At 39.4% G+C, this 15,594-nt stretch overlaps 3 protein-coding genes and 1 long non-coding RNA gene across 4 annotated transcripts in view; 1 reads left to right on the top strand and 3 right to left on the bottom strand.

Annotated features, from left to right (window-relative positions):
• Positions 1-10,031, bottom strand: part of LOC307154863 (B-cadherin-like) — a gene marked incomplete at its 5' end in the record, with an annotated part of 41,577 nt that extends 31,546 nt beyond the window's left edge. The window contains one exon of the mRNA XM_079865032.1: positions 9,924-10,031. Coding sequence (XP_079721158.1) covers positions 9,924-10,031 — 108 coding nt within the window. The remainder of the gene's footprint in view (positions 1-9,923) is intronic.
• Positions 1-15,594, bottom strand: part of LOC307155283 (uncharacterized protein) — a gene marked incomplete at its 3' end in the record, with an annotated part of 133,655 nt that overhangs the window by 78,312 nt on the left and 39,749 nt on the right. The window lies entirely within an intron of this gene.
• Positions 6,740-9,802, bottom strand: LOC307156282 (B-cadherin-like; the record flags this gene model as incomplete). Its single annotated transcript, XM_079867576.1, has 8 exons — positions 6,740-7,066; positions 7,138-7,280; positions 8,100-8,344; positions 8,426-8,611; positions 8,701-8,829; positions 8,912-9,087; positions 9,193-9,337; positions 9,677-9,802. The coding sequence occupies 8 exons, from the start codon at positions 9,800-9,802 to the stop codon at positions 6,990-6,992; spliced, it is 1,227 nt and encodes a 408-aa protein (XP_079723702.1). The 3' UTR covers positions 6,740-6,989.
• LOC307154887 lies at positions 11,698-15,008 on the top strand. The gene is made up of 3 exons (XR_013820427.1): positions 11,698-11,858; positions 13,982-14,071; positions 14,211-15,008. It is a non-coding gene; the product is annotated as an uncharacterized lncRNA (long non-coding RNA).

Here is a 15,594-nt window from a genome sequence, read left to right as displayed (position 1 = left end):
TCCATTACTATCCAAAACCTTACAAAAGCCTTAAAAGCTTACAATGACTTCAGTCAATATTAGGTTGTTATCATGTTTTTCACTTTAGAATACTGATCAAAATTATTAGTAGTTCCTTTAGAAGGATGTAGTAATACTTTGATTCAATACTAATGGACTACCATTACCTTATATTAAACATTGTGCATTATAAATATTTATTAACCTGTATATAGTAGTTCTTATAGTCTTCAGTGAGGTATGAAAAATAGTAGTTATTGATTAGCTAATAGTGAACTACCACATCCGTCTGAGCGCTATTACTTACTAATTCGTTAATCAGAGTTTCTTGTTAGTTAATAGTAGTTACTAGAGTGTTACTAATGCATTACTCATTTGTTCCTGTGTAGTTATTCATTAATGAAGGAACAATATTCTAAAGTGTTACCATTAATTCTTTTCTCAGTCAGACACAGCCCGGATTGTGTTGGAGGATTATATGTTTGTGCGGATTATTTTGTTTTGTAAACGAGGCACAGTGTACATGGATAGTTCACAAATAAACTTTTGTTGACAGATGAAGCGTCATGTCTAGAAAAACTTTCCTATGTAATTTAAATGAATTAGATGTTTCATTAGTAAAATGTAAAGTTGCACATTATTGGTGCTTTTTGGTGGATGTTAAGAAGTTTAGCTTTTTAATAGCTCTAAACTTCATTAAACATATTAAAGAAAGTGCATTTATAATGTCAAATGAAATCAGCTTCTCAAGAAATACAAATAAATATATATACAGATTCTCTGAACATGATGAGGACAATCAATCAGGCGTCCAAAGGTTTTGGAAATCGTCTTGGATAAAATCCTACCTTACAGAGGAAAATAATAACTCCCAATCTCCCAATCTTCATTGTCTCGATTCGAAACAAAATGTCTTGAAATGTCCTTCAGGTCCTACTTCATAGATGGCTTTTAAGTTTTCACAGGGGGTTGGAGTGTTAACTGTGTTTGCTGGTCATGGGTATATTTCCTGTTTTGAGTGTGAATGGTGTCAGGTTAAAAAAATGATGAATTTCAAAATGTAAACTACTTGAATTTGTCAGTGTATATAAGGTTCATTATATAAGTATTTCACAATTTAGTGCAGTATTAACATGACTGGAGCCAAAGAGTTATGTACTATCTTAATAAGGCTGTATCTGTTAACATTATAACATCAAGGGCAGTTTCTGGGCTTTTCTAGCTAGAAACCTGGTGTAAAATATTCCCGCAGAGTCATTTTTAAGTACTTTTTGACAGTGTTGTACTAATTGTGTTGTGCAACAAAGCAGAAAACAGAAGAATATTTTGCTGGAGTAAAACTGTAACACTATTATACATAATTTAAAGTTACAAGCAAAAGATCCTGGTCAAAACAGCATTTACTCTCCTTTTTTTTTTTCATTTTCCTGTAAAGCTGCTTAGAAACGGTTGTATTGTATAAAGTGCTGTACAAATAAAGGTGACTTGACTTAAAAAAAAAAAAAAAAGAATTATGGCTAACAAGTATCATTGATTATTGCCATCTTTTCAAAAATCTTTATACAGTCTGCATTACCATCTTGATATGAATCTTAGCCCAAACTGTTATTCTCAGCTTCTTTTTTTTTCCCATTGCTAACACGCATCGGTCAAAACTGAAGCCACAGTCAAAACTCTTCACACAGAAGTCTGTGAGAACTAAACAGTGAATAATTTTTCATTTAATGATAGCATCTTCCAAATTCCATAAACCCTATAAATCCATATATATGTGCAGCACATTTGTGAAATGTTAACACACTACCAGAATGACAGCACATTTTGTGCATTTCTGCAGTATCTTGAAATGTGGATAAAACCGTAGCAGTAAAATATTTACAATAAAATGAACAATCATTCCAAACACTTTGCAATTTCAGCTGAAAGCCTACTCAAACTGTCCTGTTTTAGTCTTGTCTTCTTCTATTACCACTTTTTACCCTCCTTGGTACTATTTTTCGAAGAACCATTTTCTCTTAGTACACAAAACCAAACTGATATACATAGGCCTATATAACACTGCTATAGTCACTCTTTCAAAACCTCATGCTTATCTCTTGCACTCGATCCTGCTCTGTGTTCACAAATAGCAAATGATTTCTCACACACACACAAGAGGTGTTAGTGAGGTCAGCAGAGGGTGTTTACCCTGTGGTCTGTCATGGTCCCAACTAACGCCCCAGTATAGTGATGGGGACACTGCTGTAAAAAGCACCGTCCTTTGGATGAGACATTAAACCGAGGACCTTATTATCCACATCAGGGGCTTTTGCACCGGATAGTTATAGGAACTCAGTTATATTAACACCAGGGCAGTCGTCTGAGAACTAAATTCCCCCTAGTGCCATTTCACTGGTTTCATTCACATCACCAGTAGGAACTGAAGTGACATGAGCTCGCAGAAAGCGACAGCGCAGCATTCAACAATGTCAACAACTGGAGGATGGAGGACACTATGATTGGAGCTGTGCTTTTGTTGTCTGTTGTGCGTTTTGAGATAACAGAGATGGAATGTAGACGTATAAGTAATGCAATTAAAGGAAAGCAAAAAGGAGGGCCATAAAACGAAATCTCCAGCAATCTTTTATTGACATTATTACTGTTATTATTATTATTAGTAGTAGTAGTATGGTTGTTTCTATTTTTCATCAATATTATGTAAACAGGATGGAATGAGAGGCATGTAGCCAATGACAAAAAGAATGCGTACTGTGCTGGACGCTGTAAAAAAATTAAAAGTAAAAAAATCCCTGAGTTTGTCACAGAAAAAAAAAAAAAAAGCAAATAACTGTGGCAAATAAACAGACAAAACTGGTTGTCGTTTTCCTCATCCTTTTCAGAGAGTGCAACAACTAGAATCCTCACATTACTGTACATGGCCTACAGCATGATGCTTTTTTGTTTTTGTAATTATCTTTGCAGCCCTGGAATTTCAGGATTTTTTTCCACAAATAAATTACTATTGTCACCCCAGTCTGTCTGTGTTGTCTTAGTTTCACCTTCACGGACTCTTAGTTCCCATTCAGTCAGTCACGTTTGACGTTACGTCGATACTGATGTATTGGTGTCTCTTCTGGGAGCCCAATCACCTCCAAGTGGTAACAAAATGAGAGTCCTGAGAGTCAGCTGATGCAAGCTTGACTAATGTGACCTGCCAGAACTGATGCCACGCTTGATTTCATTCATGTTTTGCTTCGGAGCCGAGCGGTGTTCATCGCTCATTTCCAGATCACCTTCACAGAAGAGTGCAAATTTTCTAGAGAAAATTAAGAGAACAAAACAGCAATTTTCATAGCTATTAGGAGTTCACCTTCGAAGGCGCATTCCAGCGGCATTATTTCAGTTTTTATTGCAATTAGACAGTGCGGAATTCGTCCCTGGGCGCTTCATCTATAAGAGCAGTTTCCCTAAAAGAGAAGCACGGGCGATCAGCATCTTTTTCAAGATGTCTTTTCCATTCATTTGTTCATTTGATTGGATGTCGATTGCTGCATCGAGGATTGGGTTTTTGTCCTCTGCAGAGGATGAGGAAGCGGAGTTGACCCCCTCCGGGGTTGTAGCTCGTTCTGAATCGGATTCAGAGCTGACGGCCATGCTTTCCTGTTCTGCCGTGGGCATTGTGTCCTGAGCGCTCGCGGTTGGATGATTGGTTCCTGGGTGCGGTGCGATTCATAGCCGCACACCGCCCCAGTGCCTTTCTTCCCGCATGAGGAGGTTCAGAAGAAGTGGAAGGAACCTTTTACTGCCCAAAGCCGTTCTTCTTCCTCTTCCACTCTCACTAACCTCAATTGTGGGGCCACCAAGGGTTACGTGGATGTTCCACCATGCAATTGCGGTGCAAATTGAAAAGTGCCGCCACCTGGCGAAATCATCCGCACCTCCCGTCCAAGGTGGGTAAGACGACAGCAGCTCTGGCTGCTAAGGTTTACTCTGCCGACCTGACAGGCCGCCTTCACCCTGCATGCCATGGCCATCCTGCAGGTCCATCAGGCAAAAGATCTCAAAAAGCTGGGGGTAGTTGTGGGTAGTGAGAAGGGTAGTTCTGAGCCGGGGTTGTTGCAGGAACTGCGCACGGCGACTGACCTTGCCCTCTGACTGGCAATGAAAGTCACGCCGCAGTCCCTCGGCCAGACGATGTCCACTCTGGTGGTCCAGGAGGGTCATCTCTGGTTAGACCTAGCTGAGATGAAGGACGCCGACAAAGCTTGCTTTCTCGACGCCCCCATCTCCCAGGCCGGCCTCTTCGGTGACACTGTCGAGGACGGAGACGGAGGCCATAAAGCACATATTGCCCCGGCGTTTCACTGTCACCAAGTCACCGCGATTTTACAGTCCGTACTTCATAGTACCCAAGAAAAGTGAGGGGGTTACGGCCAATCTTTGATCTGCGTGTTTTGAATCGGGCCCTGCACAAGCTCCAGTTCAAGATGCTCACGCAGAAATGCATCTTTCATGTGCGTTCGCCCCCAGGATTGGTTTGCAGTGATCGACCTAAAGGATGCGTACTTTCATGTCTCAACACAGACCATTTCTACGCTTTGCGTTCGAAGGTCGAGCATTTCAGTACAAGGTCCTACCCTTTGGGTTGTCCCTGTCTCCCCGTGTCTATACCAAGGTCGTGGAAGCTGACCTTGCACCACTCAGGGAGGTGGGCATTTACATCCTCAACTCTCTTGACGACTGGCTCATCCTGGCCCAGTCCCGAGATCAGTTATGCGAACACAGGGACCTCACCCCTCTGGGGCTTCGGGTCAACTGGGAGAAGAGCAAGCTCTCCCCTGTGCAGAGCATCTCTTATCTCGGTGTGGAGTGGGACTCGGTCAACATGACAGCAAGTCTCTCCAGCGAGCATGCACAGTCGGTGCTGAACTGCCTGAATACGTTCAGGCGGAAGAGAACAGTTCCACTGAAGCAATTTCAGAGGCTTCTGGGGCATATGGCATCCGCAGCCTCGGTCATTTTATTAAAGTCCCTGTAAAGTCAAAATTAAGTATGTGTTCTGAGTTTGTCACACCACAGAATAATGTGTTATTAGCCACCCAGCCAAATTTGAATGATAAAAAAAAGCAGCCAAGTAAATAAAATAAGCGATAAAAATCTTGAAAAAATTAGCAGTCATCTCGGCTCTCAAACGCTGGGGGCGTGTCCGCTGGCTGCGCTGAAACCACGCCCAAAAATTGACTCGCGGGCAGCGGACATGCACTGCCGATGGTGGCACCAGTTGTCGGCGCGACGGGAGGATGAACGCCGAGGCGGGAGATAGTAGGCTCAGCCCCATTCACCAGTAACAGCGGATTATCAGTGAATCCCAGTTGTCTCCGACAAAAGTTTATAAAACTATCCTGTGTAAAATGATCACTACAGAGGCGGGTGTTGGTGGTGATCCTCAGCTCTCCATCAAGGTGGCTCTTCACAAAATCAATCCACCTCTTGTTGATATGATCGTTGTTTGGAAATTTAAATAAGGACACCGATCTGTTTTGTAAGTGATCGCATCCAGGTAATACGCATTTCCATGAAGAATGCATAGCTAGCTAGCAAACTGTAGGCTGTAGTAAATAATACTGACAGTAACTCGCGATTGAGCGGCGAACTGATAGGGGAGGGGGCAGCCTCAGGGGCTCCACTGCGTCATCAAGTAGGGGCGTGTCCAGGAGCTCAGGGGCTCCAGTGCGTCATCGATCCCCCGTTTTAGCCCCGCCCAAAAAATCCGGAACACAGCAACGTTGAAAAACTGTTTAACGGTCTAACTCCACAATTCAGTACTTCACAGTTCACAGTCTTTGTAATATGTTTTAGCAATACATTTCTAACATTTATAATGTGTTTAGAATTTTTTTTTAGAATTGCCTTTACAGGGACTTTAAAGGCTGTTTGTACCTGAATCAACATCTGTGTGTGCATTCCTGCTACAAACTGTGATAACTATATGTAAAGGCAAGGGGGGGGGGGGGGGGGGGGGTTGGGTGGTGGGAGGGGGGCTTTATTTTCTGTTTTAAAATAAAACAAATTTTATTATTTGTTTTGGTACTGATTTTACAAGGTTTGAACCTCTTAGTATAAAAATTCAAACTGATCAATGTAAAATGCTGTATTTGATTCTGTTTGTCTTTCTTCACATGCATCTCTGATTTAAACATTGCAGAATTAACTACAGCATACATTCATTGTTAAATTTGTACAGATTGTTTTTTTTTACTTCTAGCAGCAAATTCACTTTTTGCATTAATATGATTAATATGATTAGCCTTTTGCTTGACTCTATGTTAGTTATCAAACAGTTAATAATGTGTTGCTAATAATACACAAACCATGTTACCGTTCACCATCTCAGAGTCAGTCAGTTGTATTTTAAAAATCAGCATCCTTAGAAACGTTTTGAACATCATAGAACCTCAGTGGAGAAAGGCATATAGTTCATCATAACATCGAAATATACATCATATACATGATTCACCTGCTATATTGCTAAAAGTACCTGATTTTTCATATCAACAGAAAAAATATACCAGGATAACCTGGCTTCTCTTGAGACTGCCCTGCTTCACGTCATTGTAATGATATGCTAAAGCCTGATCGCATGTCAACGTGATTGGTTCATGGTAGTTTGTGATGTCAGAAACACCGGCGATTTCAAACTATTCGATTTTTGAGACTGTCTTTGGTTCACTGCAGTTTTAAGGAGAAAATACTCAGCAAAGGTGTTGACTTATTTATTTACACATGGTTTGTCTTTAAGCATATTAAAAACACCACATAGACATATAAACTACATTAAAAGTTTGATTTTCACCACAGGGGGACTTTAAGAAAGATTGGTGATGCATTAAACATAATCAAGGAGTCCTGTCATTTATATCCTCTAATTCAATTATAAAATAAACTTCTTTTTCGGATTTAACCTTGTTTACTTCTTCACAGCAGAAGTGGGCAAAGGGTTGATAGATGAATCATTGCAGACAGAATGTATTGCTTGAATCCTCCAATTCAATTACCAGGGTTCCTGTGCCAGTTGCTGGAGCTTCACCTGCACACAAGCACAGACATCAGAAAAAGGCCAGCAAGAATTCTCCTCTTAAAAAAGGAAACACACATTACCATCATCCACGGCCCAAATGATAGCTCTGTATTTGCCATCTTTGACAAAGGAAGATTCTCTATCCATAAGTCTCCTGACTTTAATAACTCCAGTGTCTGGAGTAACACTCAGCCAGCCGGCAGGATCAGTGCCAATTTTATACCTGGAAGGAACAAAACATACAGGTTAAAACTAGAAATGTTCAGCAAGAACAACTTTAGTCTTGCCTGTGTGATGGATTTTTTAATTAATCAAGTTTAATTAATCAACTAACATTTGTTTTTGCTTTTTGCTTTTAAATGTTTCCAAATGCTTTGGGGAAAACGTGTGACTTTGATTATGTGTGTGTGTGTATAAATAACAAATAGGGGAAGTGAAACTAGACAGATGACTAGTTCTCAAACCTTGTGATAAGTAATCACAAAAACAGAGTTTGCTTGTGCCAGTGACAGAGGGAAAAGGTTGGGGCTTTTGAACCAATTGAACCAATCATATTGAAGGTGACATGTTAATCTTATTTGTTTTCTCAATTCTATAAACATGTTTTCTGGTGGGATTCTCAATGGAATTTGTCTGAGATCCTCCGGCCTTGCTTCTTGGGAAAGATTCCCTGAGAACTGCTTGGGAAGATCTCCTGGCCATGATTAAAGCATTTAAAGGACATTTGCAGAAGTCTGTTTGTCGATTATTCCTGCGCAGGAAGTAATCTAGTTTAGGGAAGCAAGTTAGTTAGAGTAAGACTCGGCCAGTTGTCGACTGAAGACGCAAGAGATGGAGTATAAAGGTATTGGGTGTTGATTAGTAGACGCCCCAGTTTAAGGAATTGGGTGTCGATTTGTAGACGCCCCAGATAAAGGTATTGGAGTCGATTTGGAGACGCCTCAGGTAATAAGATCAATTGAGTGTCAATTTGGACGATTTAAGATCTAGAAATCTCTACAGAAATCAGTCAGAATGTTCAAATGGAATAATGAAATCTTACGTTATCTTATGTGATTTTCCAGTGTCTGGATCAGTGGCTTTATAAGTAGCTAATTCACTATCAACTGGTGAATCTTCAGGTTTGAAGATAATCTTCTCCTTTGGGTTAAACTCTGGAGGCTCATTCACATATTCTACATTCACCGTGACTGTGGCAGTGGAAGTGGGCAAAGAACCGACAAATGGATCATCGTTCTCAACAATCACAGACAGAATGAATTGCTTGTTCTTCTCAAAGTCCAGGGGCTGAATGGAAAAGAAAGCGTCTTTTACTAAAGGAACATGATCACAAATTGCCTGTGGAAACACATGAGCAACACACAGTACCTTTACAGTGGTGATGATGCCCTCTAGCTGGCTGGGTCCAGTACTGACACTGAAAAACCCACTCTTGTCACCGCTAATAATCTTATATTTGGTTGACCAGGCAGGAGATCCAGGTTCATCTCCATCAGTAACTGTAAGTCTGGCCACTTCAGCCCCTACTTTATTCTCTGGGACAGATACAGTGTGCTAAAACAAAGAGATGTATGGCGTATATAAGTACAAATAAAGTTGTAACACTTACATTATAATATTCTGAATTTATTAATATATATTACCGTGGTTTGCTCAAACTGAGGTGCGTTATCGTTGCTGTCAGTCACAGTAATAACAGCTGTGCCACTAGTTACATAACCGCCTCCATCCATGTCAGTAGCCGTAATTAACAAAGTATATCTGGACCATTTCTGAAAAGAAAGATGTTTTCTGGTGAGTTTGTTTACATGAAATAATTCTTCACCAATGTGAGATCCAGTCATCATTTCTCACCTCTTTGTCCAAGCCTAAAGCATTCACACGAATTCCTCCAGTAACAGAGTTGATTGTAAACAGGTTTGGTTTTGGCAATTCTGGATCTTGCTTGATGATTGAGTAACTGATAACACCATTGTTTGTATTCTCTTGATCATCTGTATCAGTGGCTGTGACTGTCATAAACTCATGACCTTCAGTGAGAGAAGAAGAAAGACTGATTTGGTGAAACTGAAGAGGCATTTGGGGAAAAAACTGCTAAAAAACCATTTTATTAAGAAACTGCATCATACACCTACCTATATCAGAAGCTTCAGGAACATTTCCATTGAATGGATTTTGTGTAAAAACAGGCTTATTATCATTTTGGTCCAGCACATTTACAATAATTTCCATTGGCGTTTCTACAATATTCACATAAACTCCAGTCGCATGAACTATAAGCTAAAGACAGGAGAAGAGATACAGGCATGTTAAGAGACACATATCTGAGGTTGTTTGAAAATACAAATAAATTAAAAATGAGATATTTTAGTCCATTGTCTGTTACCTTTGAGAAGTCAATATGCAAGTGAAGTTGGAGAAAACTGACTTAATGTTTAGTAGATATTTACATAACAAAAAAAATCATGCTATCAGCAAACAAATGAAAAGAAAATGTTTTATCTGATTAGCTGGTGACAGGTTTTATACAATTAAGAATGATCAGAAAATCCAACGCTGAAATACACTAAGAACTAAAAGTTGATTTTAAAAGTTAGAGAATATAAAAAATCAACTTACTCTGTATGAAGCTTTTTTTTCTCTGTCGAGTGGCCGAGTCACAAACAGATTCCCTGATAATCTGTCTATAAAAAAAGTCCCATAAGGCTCCAGATCCACTCCTTCACCTGTGATCCTGTATTCCATCTGTGCTTCCTTAGAATAGTCCGACTTTATCTAAATACAGAAAATAACGATAACTCGATAACAGACACAACTCTTTCTTGTCCATCTAATTTTGAACATTCCCTTCATGACTTTCTCTCACCTGGACCAGTTTCTCTGGGAAAGGACCTCTGCTATTCTCAAGTACATTGGATGAAGGAATAACCCAACCTCTCTTTGCTCTCTTCAGACCTGTCAAAGGCTTTGGAAATATAAGATCATCAGAGGGAGATTCCATCTGAAATTTGTAACACTTAGTTGACACTTAGCAACAAAACAATTTGGTTTGCAATTAAACACAGCACACAAACCGTTAAAATATCTGAATATTTTTTGCATCTCCAGAATAAAAAAGAGCTTTATTGCCAAGTATGCTTACACACACAAGGAATTTGTTTTGGTGACAGAAGCTTGGTGAAAGACAGCGACATAACAGATAATATTAATAAAATAAGTGAATAAAAGTAAATATATACAAAAAATACACAATATACAAAACAGACATTAAACAATTTATGTATGTAAAGGTATTTTATATACACTGTAAAAAGTGATTCTGAGTTTTAGTCAGGTGGACTAGCAAAATCATGTCCTGTCAACTTGCAGTGTCTCACTACACAATAGGATGAGTTATGACAACCTCAACTTGAAGGGAAATGGAAAACTTTAAATAACGTGTTCATATAACAACAAAACATGGGTTCTATCAACTTTCTGTGTAATGCGCATGTGCCAGAAACTTTACGTCATGATGACGTACTATTTGAACCAATTTGAAGCAGACGCGCCATCGCCATTTTCTGCACGAGAAGACGAGATCACGACACGAGTTGCTGATGCGAGGAAAAAGACGAAGGAGCTCTTATTTGAACGACTACAGATGGATTTTTATAGTAAGTATACCCTGATTTGTTCTTTCTTTCATGTAAAAATTAGGCTTGTTTCGTTTGCGCTCACCGACCGCGTATTGATTACAGGCTATTTTGACAAACTAAGACAAATTGATTAGTAATCAGGAGCCACACGCACTGGCACCATAGACTGTAAAAAATACGCATATTTTTGCTAGCTATAACGTTACAGTGTGTTAGACACCGAGCTGCTGTCGAGACGTGAGCAGAAAGAGAAGTCGTCTTTGACTAGTATTAATGTTGGTAAATAGATTAAAAAAAAGTGTACATATAAGTTACTTTTTAGCGTGTTCTTGATCGGATCTCATTATCGTTAGAAACACAGAATGACCAGTAACGTTAATATCTGAAGCACCGCCGCCAGTCCATATTTGTTTTTACCACTACGAATAAAAATACCATATGATTTTGACAACCATAATGTTTTTGAGCATGTGCAAACGGTGCGTCTTCTGTAGGCCTATATAGGTAACTTGCCATGATTTTGTATTAATACAAATTCAACTTTTTGTAGTTCATAATCACATGATTAAACTTTTATGTCAATTGAACAGAAAAGGAAAGAGAGCAAATGGCTGTGGAGATGATGAAGAGGACTCCAGACATCACATTTGTTGATGCTGCTATGAGCAGTGTGCTGTATTCTTTGAGAAGACAAGAAGTCGTTGATGAGGAGCCACCAGTGTCACAAATGAAAATCCGATGGCCAGCCATTTTCACAGATAGACAGGTAAATTGTGTTTATTTATTTCTGTGTGCTTTGAATTAATCAGAAAATCTTGGGCTGTGAAAGTTGTGCTGTTCTATTAGAAGAAATGGGCAAACTTACTGTAATATCCTAAGATTATATGACCAGTTCTTTCATGTTGAGTGAATTTTTTTTTTTTTTAAACTTGTTAATGTTTTAAGACTGTCACTGAGACCCTGGCATCTTTGTTCAATTTGTAAATGTATTTATATTTTTATAGATCAGCAAAGAATTCACCAGGCTTGTGTCAAAGGACCTGAGCAAGTCCTTTTTGGAAGGCCTAGATGGTCATCTCTCAAAGCTGATACAGTTATTCCGGTCAAAGCGTTATGAGGACATTCCAGAAATGACTTCAATACTAGAGAGCCTTGATACGAATGTGAGTCAATTTATTTTAAAGCAGTCTTTCTCTCCCCAAAATGACAATTCTGTGATAATTTACTCACTTACTCACTACTCACATCATATTGATAGTGACGTCTTTTCATACAATGACTTCAGAGTAAGCATCTAAAAAGTAACCTATTCAATTTGCATGTCATATTCAAAGTCTTCTGAAATCATACAATGTCTTTGTAGGATGAAAACATAAAAATGTAAGTCTTTGTTTGCAATGATGTTTTATTGTATTAGCTACTACATAAATATCAAGCCTCATTGGTTCTTGCAAGTCTTTTGATCAAATGTCATGACACAAGAACTAATGAGGTTTGATGTTGTTGTAGTATGTCGTAGTAACCTTAACACTGATATGATCTGATCAGTTCATTACACAAACTTTTAAAACTTTTAAAATAGGCAACATGACTCATCCACTACTTTTAACTGCATTTTTTATAGTGTTGACTTGTCCTTTATAGAGCTTAACAGTCTAGCCATTGTTCATTTATGAATATTTTTGCATGTGTTTGGAGTGGCATGTTGGTGAGTAAATGACAATTATCATCTTTGGTAACCTATCCTTTTAAATCCTTTAAAGTGTTGTTACAACCCCAATTCATTTAAGGCAGGGGTGCCCAATCCTGCTCCTGGGGAGCCAAGATCCTGCAGAGTTTAGCTTCAACCCCAATTAAACACACCTGAACCAGCTAATCAAGGTGTTCAGGATCACTACAAACTTCCAGGCAGGTGTGTTGAACCAAGTTGGAGTTAAACTCTGCAATACATTATTGGCCCTCCAGGAGCAGACTTAGACTGCTTTCACACTGGGGTCATTTGCTGCGGTACGAGCCCGAGCGTGATTGTTCCTGGTTTCACGCTCAACTTGATTCTATCGAACTCTGGTGCGTTTGCGTGCATATTACATCATGGCAAACGTGCACGACGCATGATAGAAAACAGAATGTGGGTCAATAATTCGGTGCTATTATGCGCAGCTGAGTGAACAACACAGGTTTACTGTGTGTGTGTGTGTGTGTGTGTGTGTGGGGGGGGGGGGTGGGGGGGGGGGGGTGGGGGGGGGGGGGGGGACAAAACAAATTTGTTGCCCTGATTCCACGCGCTGTGCGCGAATACACTGCAGGCTCACTCTCGCTCGTATCCAAGGTAAATCTTCAACACCATCATCCCGGACATGTGTTTTATTTAACTTAATACATCATAATAAGCTAAAACGTATGCGCAGGTCACATTACGTCCTGTGGACTTGGGTGTGCACTGGGGTACCGAAGCCAAGACTACCTGGAGGAAGTGGTCTTTGTTCGGTTGCACTCGAACCGTGCTGCGGATAGGGTGAATGTGAAAGCAACACGGACTTGGGTGCACACTTGTTCAGGACGTAATGTGACCTGCGCATGCGTTTTAGCTTATTATGATGTATTAAGTTAAATAAAACACATGTAAGGGATGATAGTGTTGATGATTTACCTTGGATATGAGCGATTGAGAGTGAGAGTGAGCCTTCAGTGTGTTCGCGCATAGCGTGTGGAATCAGGACAACATATTTTGAAATCCACTGACTCCTCAAAAGAGTTAGTTTGCAAGCAGCAGAAGCCCACATTATACGACACACACACACACACACACAGTAAACCTGTGTTGTTCACTCAGCTGCGCATAATAGCACCGAATTAATTAAAAAAACCTATATATTTACCCGCGTTCTGTTTTCTATCATGCGTCATGCACGTTTGTGATGACGTAATAACGCACCACGGTTCGATAGAATCCAGTTGAGTGTGAAACCAGACCAACGCTGCGGGGTTGCCGGGAACAATCGCGCTCGGGCTCGGAGTCCAGACCGCAGCAAACGAGCCCAGTGTGAAAGCACCATTAGACACTCCTGGTTAAGTGAGTATTTTGGTGCTGAACAAAAAGGTAACAAACAACTGTTGTTGGACCACATCACTGGTGATTTATTTACAACAAAATATACAAGTGTACATATTTGAAATTAATGTTTTTATTTTTCAAGACAGTGGGAGGGGCTGAAAGGATAAATGAAAAGAAAAACAAAGGATTGAACCAATAAAGCAGGTACTTTAACCATCCTATATTTTACAGACAACAAACCAAAGGATGAGGACTGCAGCATTGCTTGGCCTGCCGTGGTACATGCGAGAGACGACTCCTAAATTCATGAAGATATGCGAGGTAAGCTGAAACCTTTAAGGCAAAACAAGGGAAAATTGCACATTAGATTTCTTAATTTGCAGGGGTCTGGGGACTTTAAATTGGTTGTGAAATTGGTTTTAAGTAATAGTACCTTCATTTTTGTTTTCATTCTACAAAGCCCAGTGACCGTGAAGAGGATGTGATCAAGGGTGTGGTGATCGGAATCCTAGTGGTTGTGGAAAATGTGATGGAACCTCTCCCAGAATTCTACAATGACGTTGCCCTGGTGATTGAGGAAGAAGTGGTGATGCGTCACCTGAGTGACATACCTAATGCTTTTCTGAACCTGATGGGCCTGGTGTACGCATTAAACCTTGACTACCCAAAGGAATTAAAATTCACTTTTGAAGTGATACAGCGCCTGTTCATTGGAGTTGGATCAGACTCTTGCACCGCAAGAGTTCACTCTTTGAAGAGCAAGTTGCTGAGATAAGAAACTTTTTTTTCCTTCTTGCTACTATTAGACTTACACTGTTACACTGTTTTAAAGTGTAAGACCATTGTTATTTTAGATCTCATTGTTTTAAGTGTAAGTTTAAGTTGCATTGGTATTCTTGAATTTTTTTCAAACAGACTGTTTTCTTGTTACCTTGCCCTGCTTCCTCTTTCCTTGTCATGTTTGATGTTTGATTGGGAATTGAAGACACTGTTTTATTTGAAGTTGTTAAACACAGCTTATTGTGAATTCTTCATGTACACCTGTTCCTGCAATGAAAATATCTGATAGTGACAAGGAGAGTTATTTGTACTATTCTCTAAGAATGGGTCTGTGCATAAAGAAGTTTGCACGTGCTTGTGTGAGCTGATTATATGTGAGGGTTTTTCTTGTGATGTTTTTATATCTTTGCAAGCTAATTCTTTTTGGCTGTTTTCGGGTGCAGTGCATCTGTTTAAAAAAATAAATGCTGAGAGTTTCAATTTTGCAGTTGTGTTGATTTCATAAAATAATCTGGTTCCAGGTAGATAGAACTTCTTGTCAAAGCAAGCAATGAAGTCAAAAGTTAAACTCAAAAAGTTAAGTTGTGATGTTGAGGAAAAATTACTATTTCATGTCAATTAGACTTGATTAATGGTTGTGAAAACATGAAAAATTAAGTTCAACCAATATGTTTTTAAGTTGACTTAACAAAAAAATCGAAATGCTTCTTAATTGATACAGTACGTTGGCCCAATTTACTGCAAGTTATTTCAACAAATACATATAAGTTGAGTGAACTTACCTCCTAATGTTGGCTAAACTTAACTGAGTCAATGCAACAAGATGACTTGACCAAGTCAAGTTGTGTCAACAAATCATTTTTTACAGTGTAGCTACAAATGCAAGGAATGTAAATAATAGGTATGATATGCTAAATAAATATAAGTATAAATAGTGTTTTGTATTGCACATGTTTATTGCCCAGTAGGGGGAATTTAACTGTTCATGAGGTAGATGGCATGAGGAAAGAACTTTTCTTGATTCTGGCTGTTCTGATGCTCATTGGTCTGTAGCGCCGGCCAGA

The sequence above is a fragment of the Squalius cephalus genome, assembly GCF_949319135.1.
Source record: "Squalius cephalus genome assembly, chromosome: 3".
NCBI classification, from domain to species: Eukaryota; Metazoa; Chordata; class Actinopteri; order Cypriniformes; family Leuciscidae; genus Squalius; species Squalius cephalus.
The sequence above is the reverse complement of the archived record's forward strand: the minus strand, read 5'-3'. Positions and strand labels throughout refer to the sequence as shown.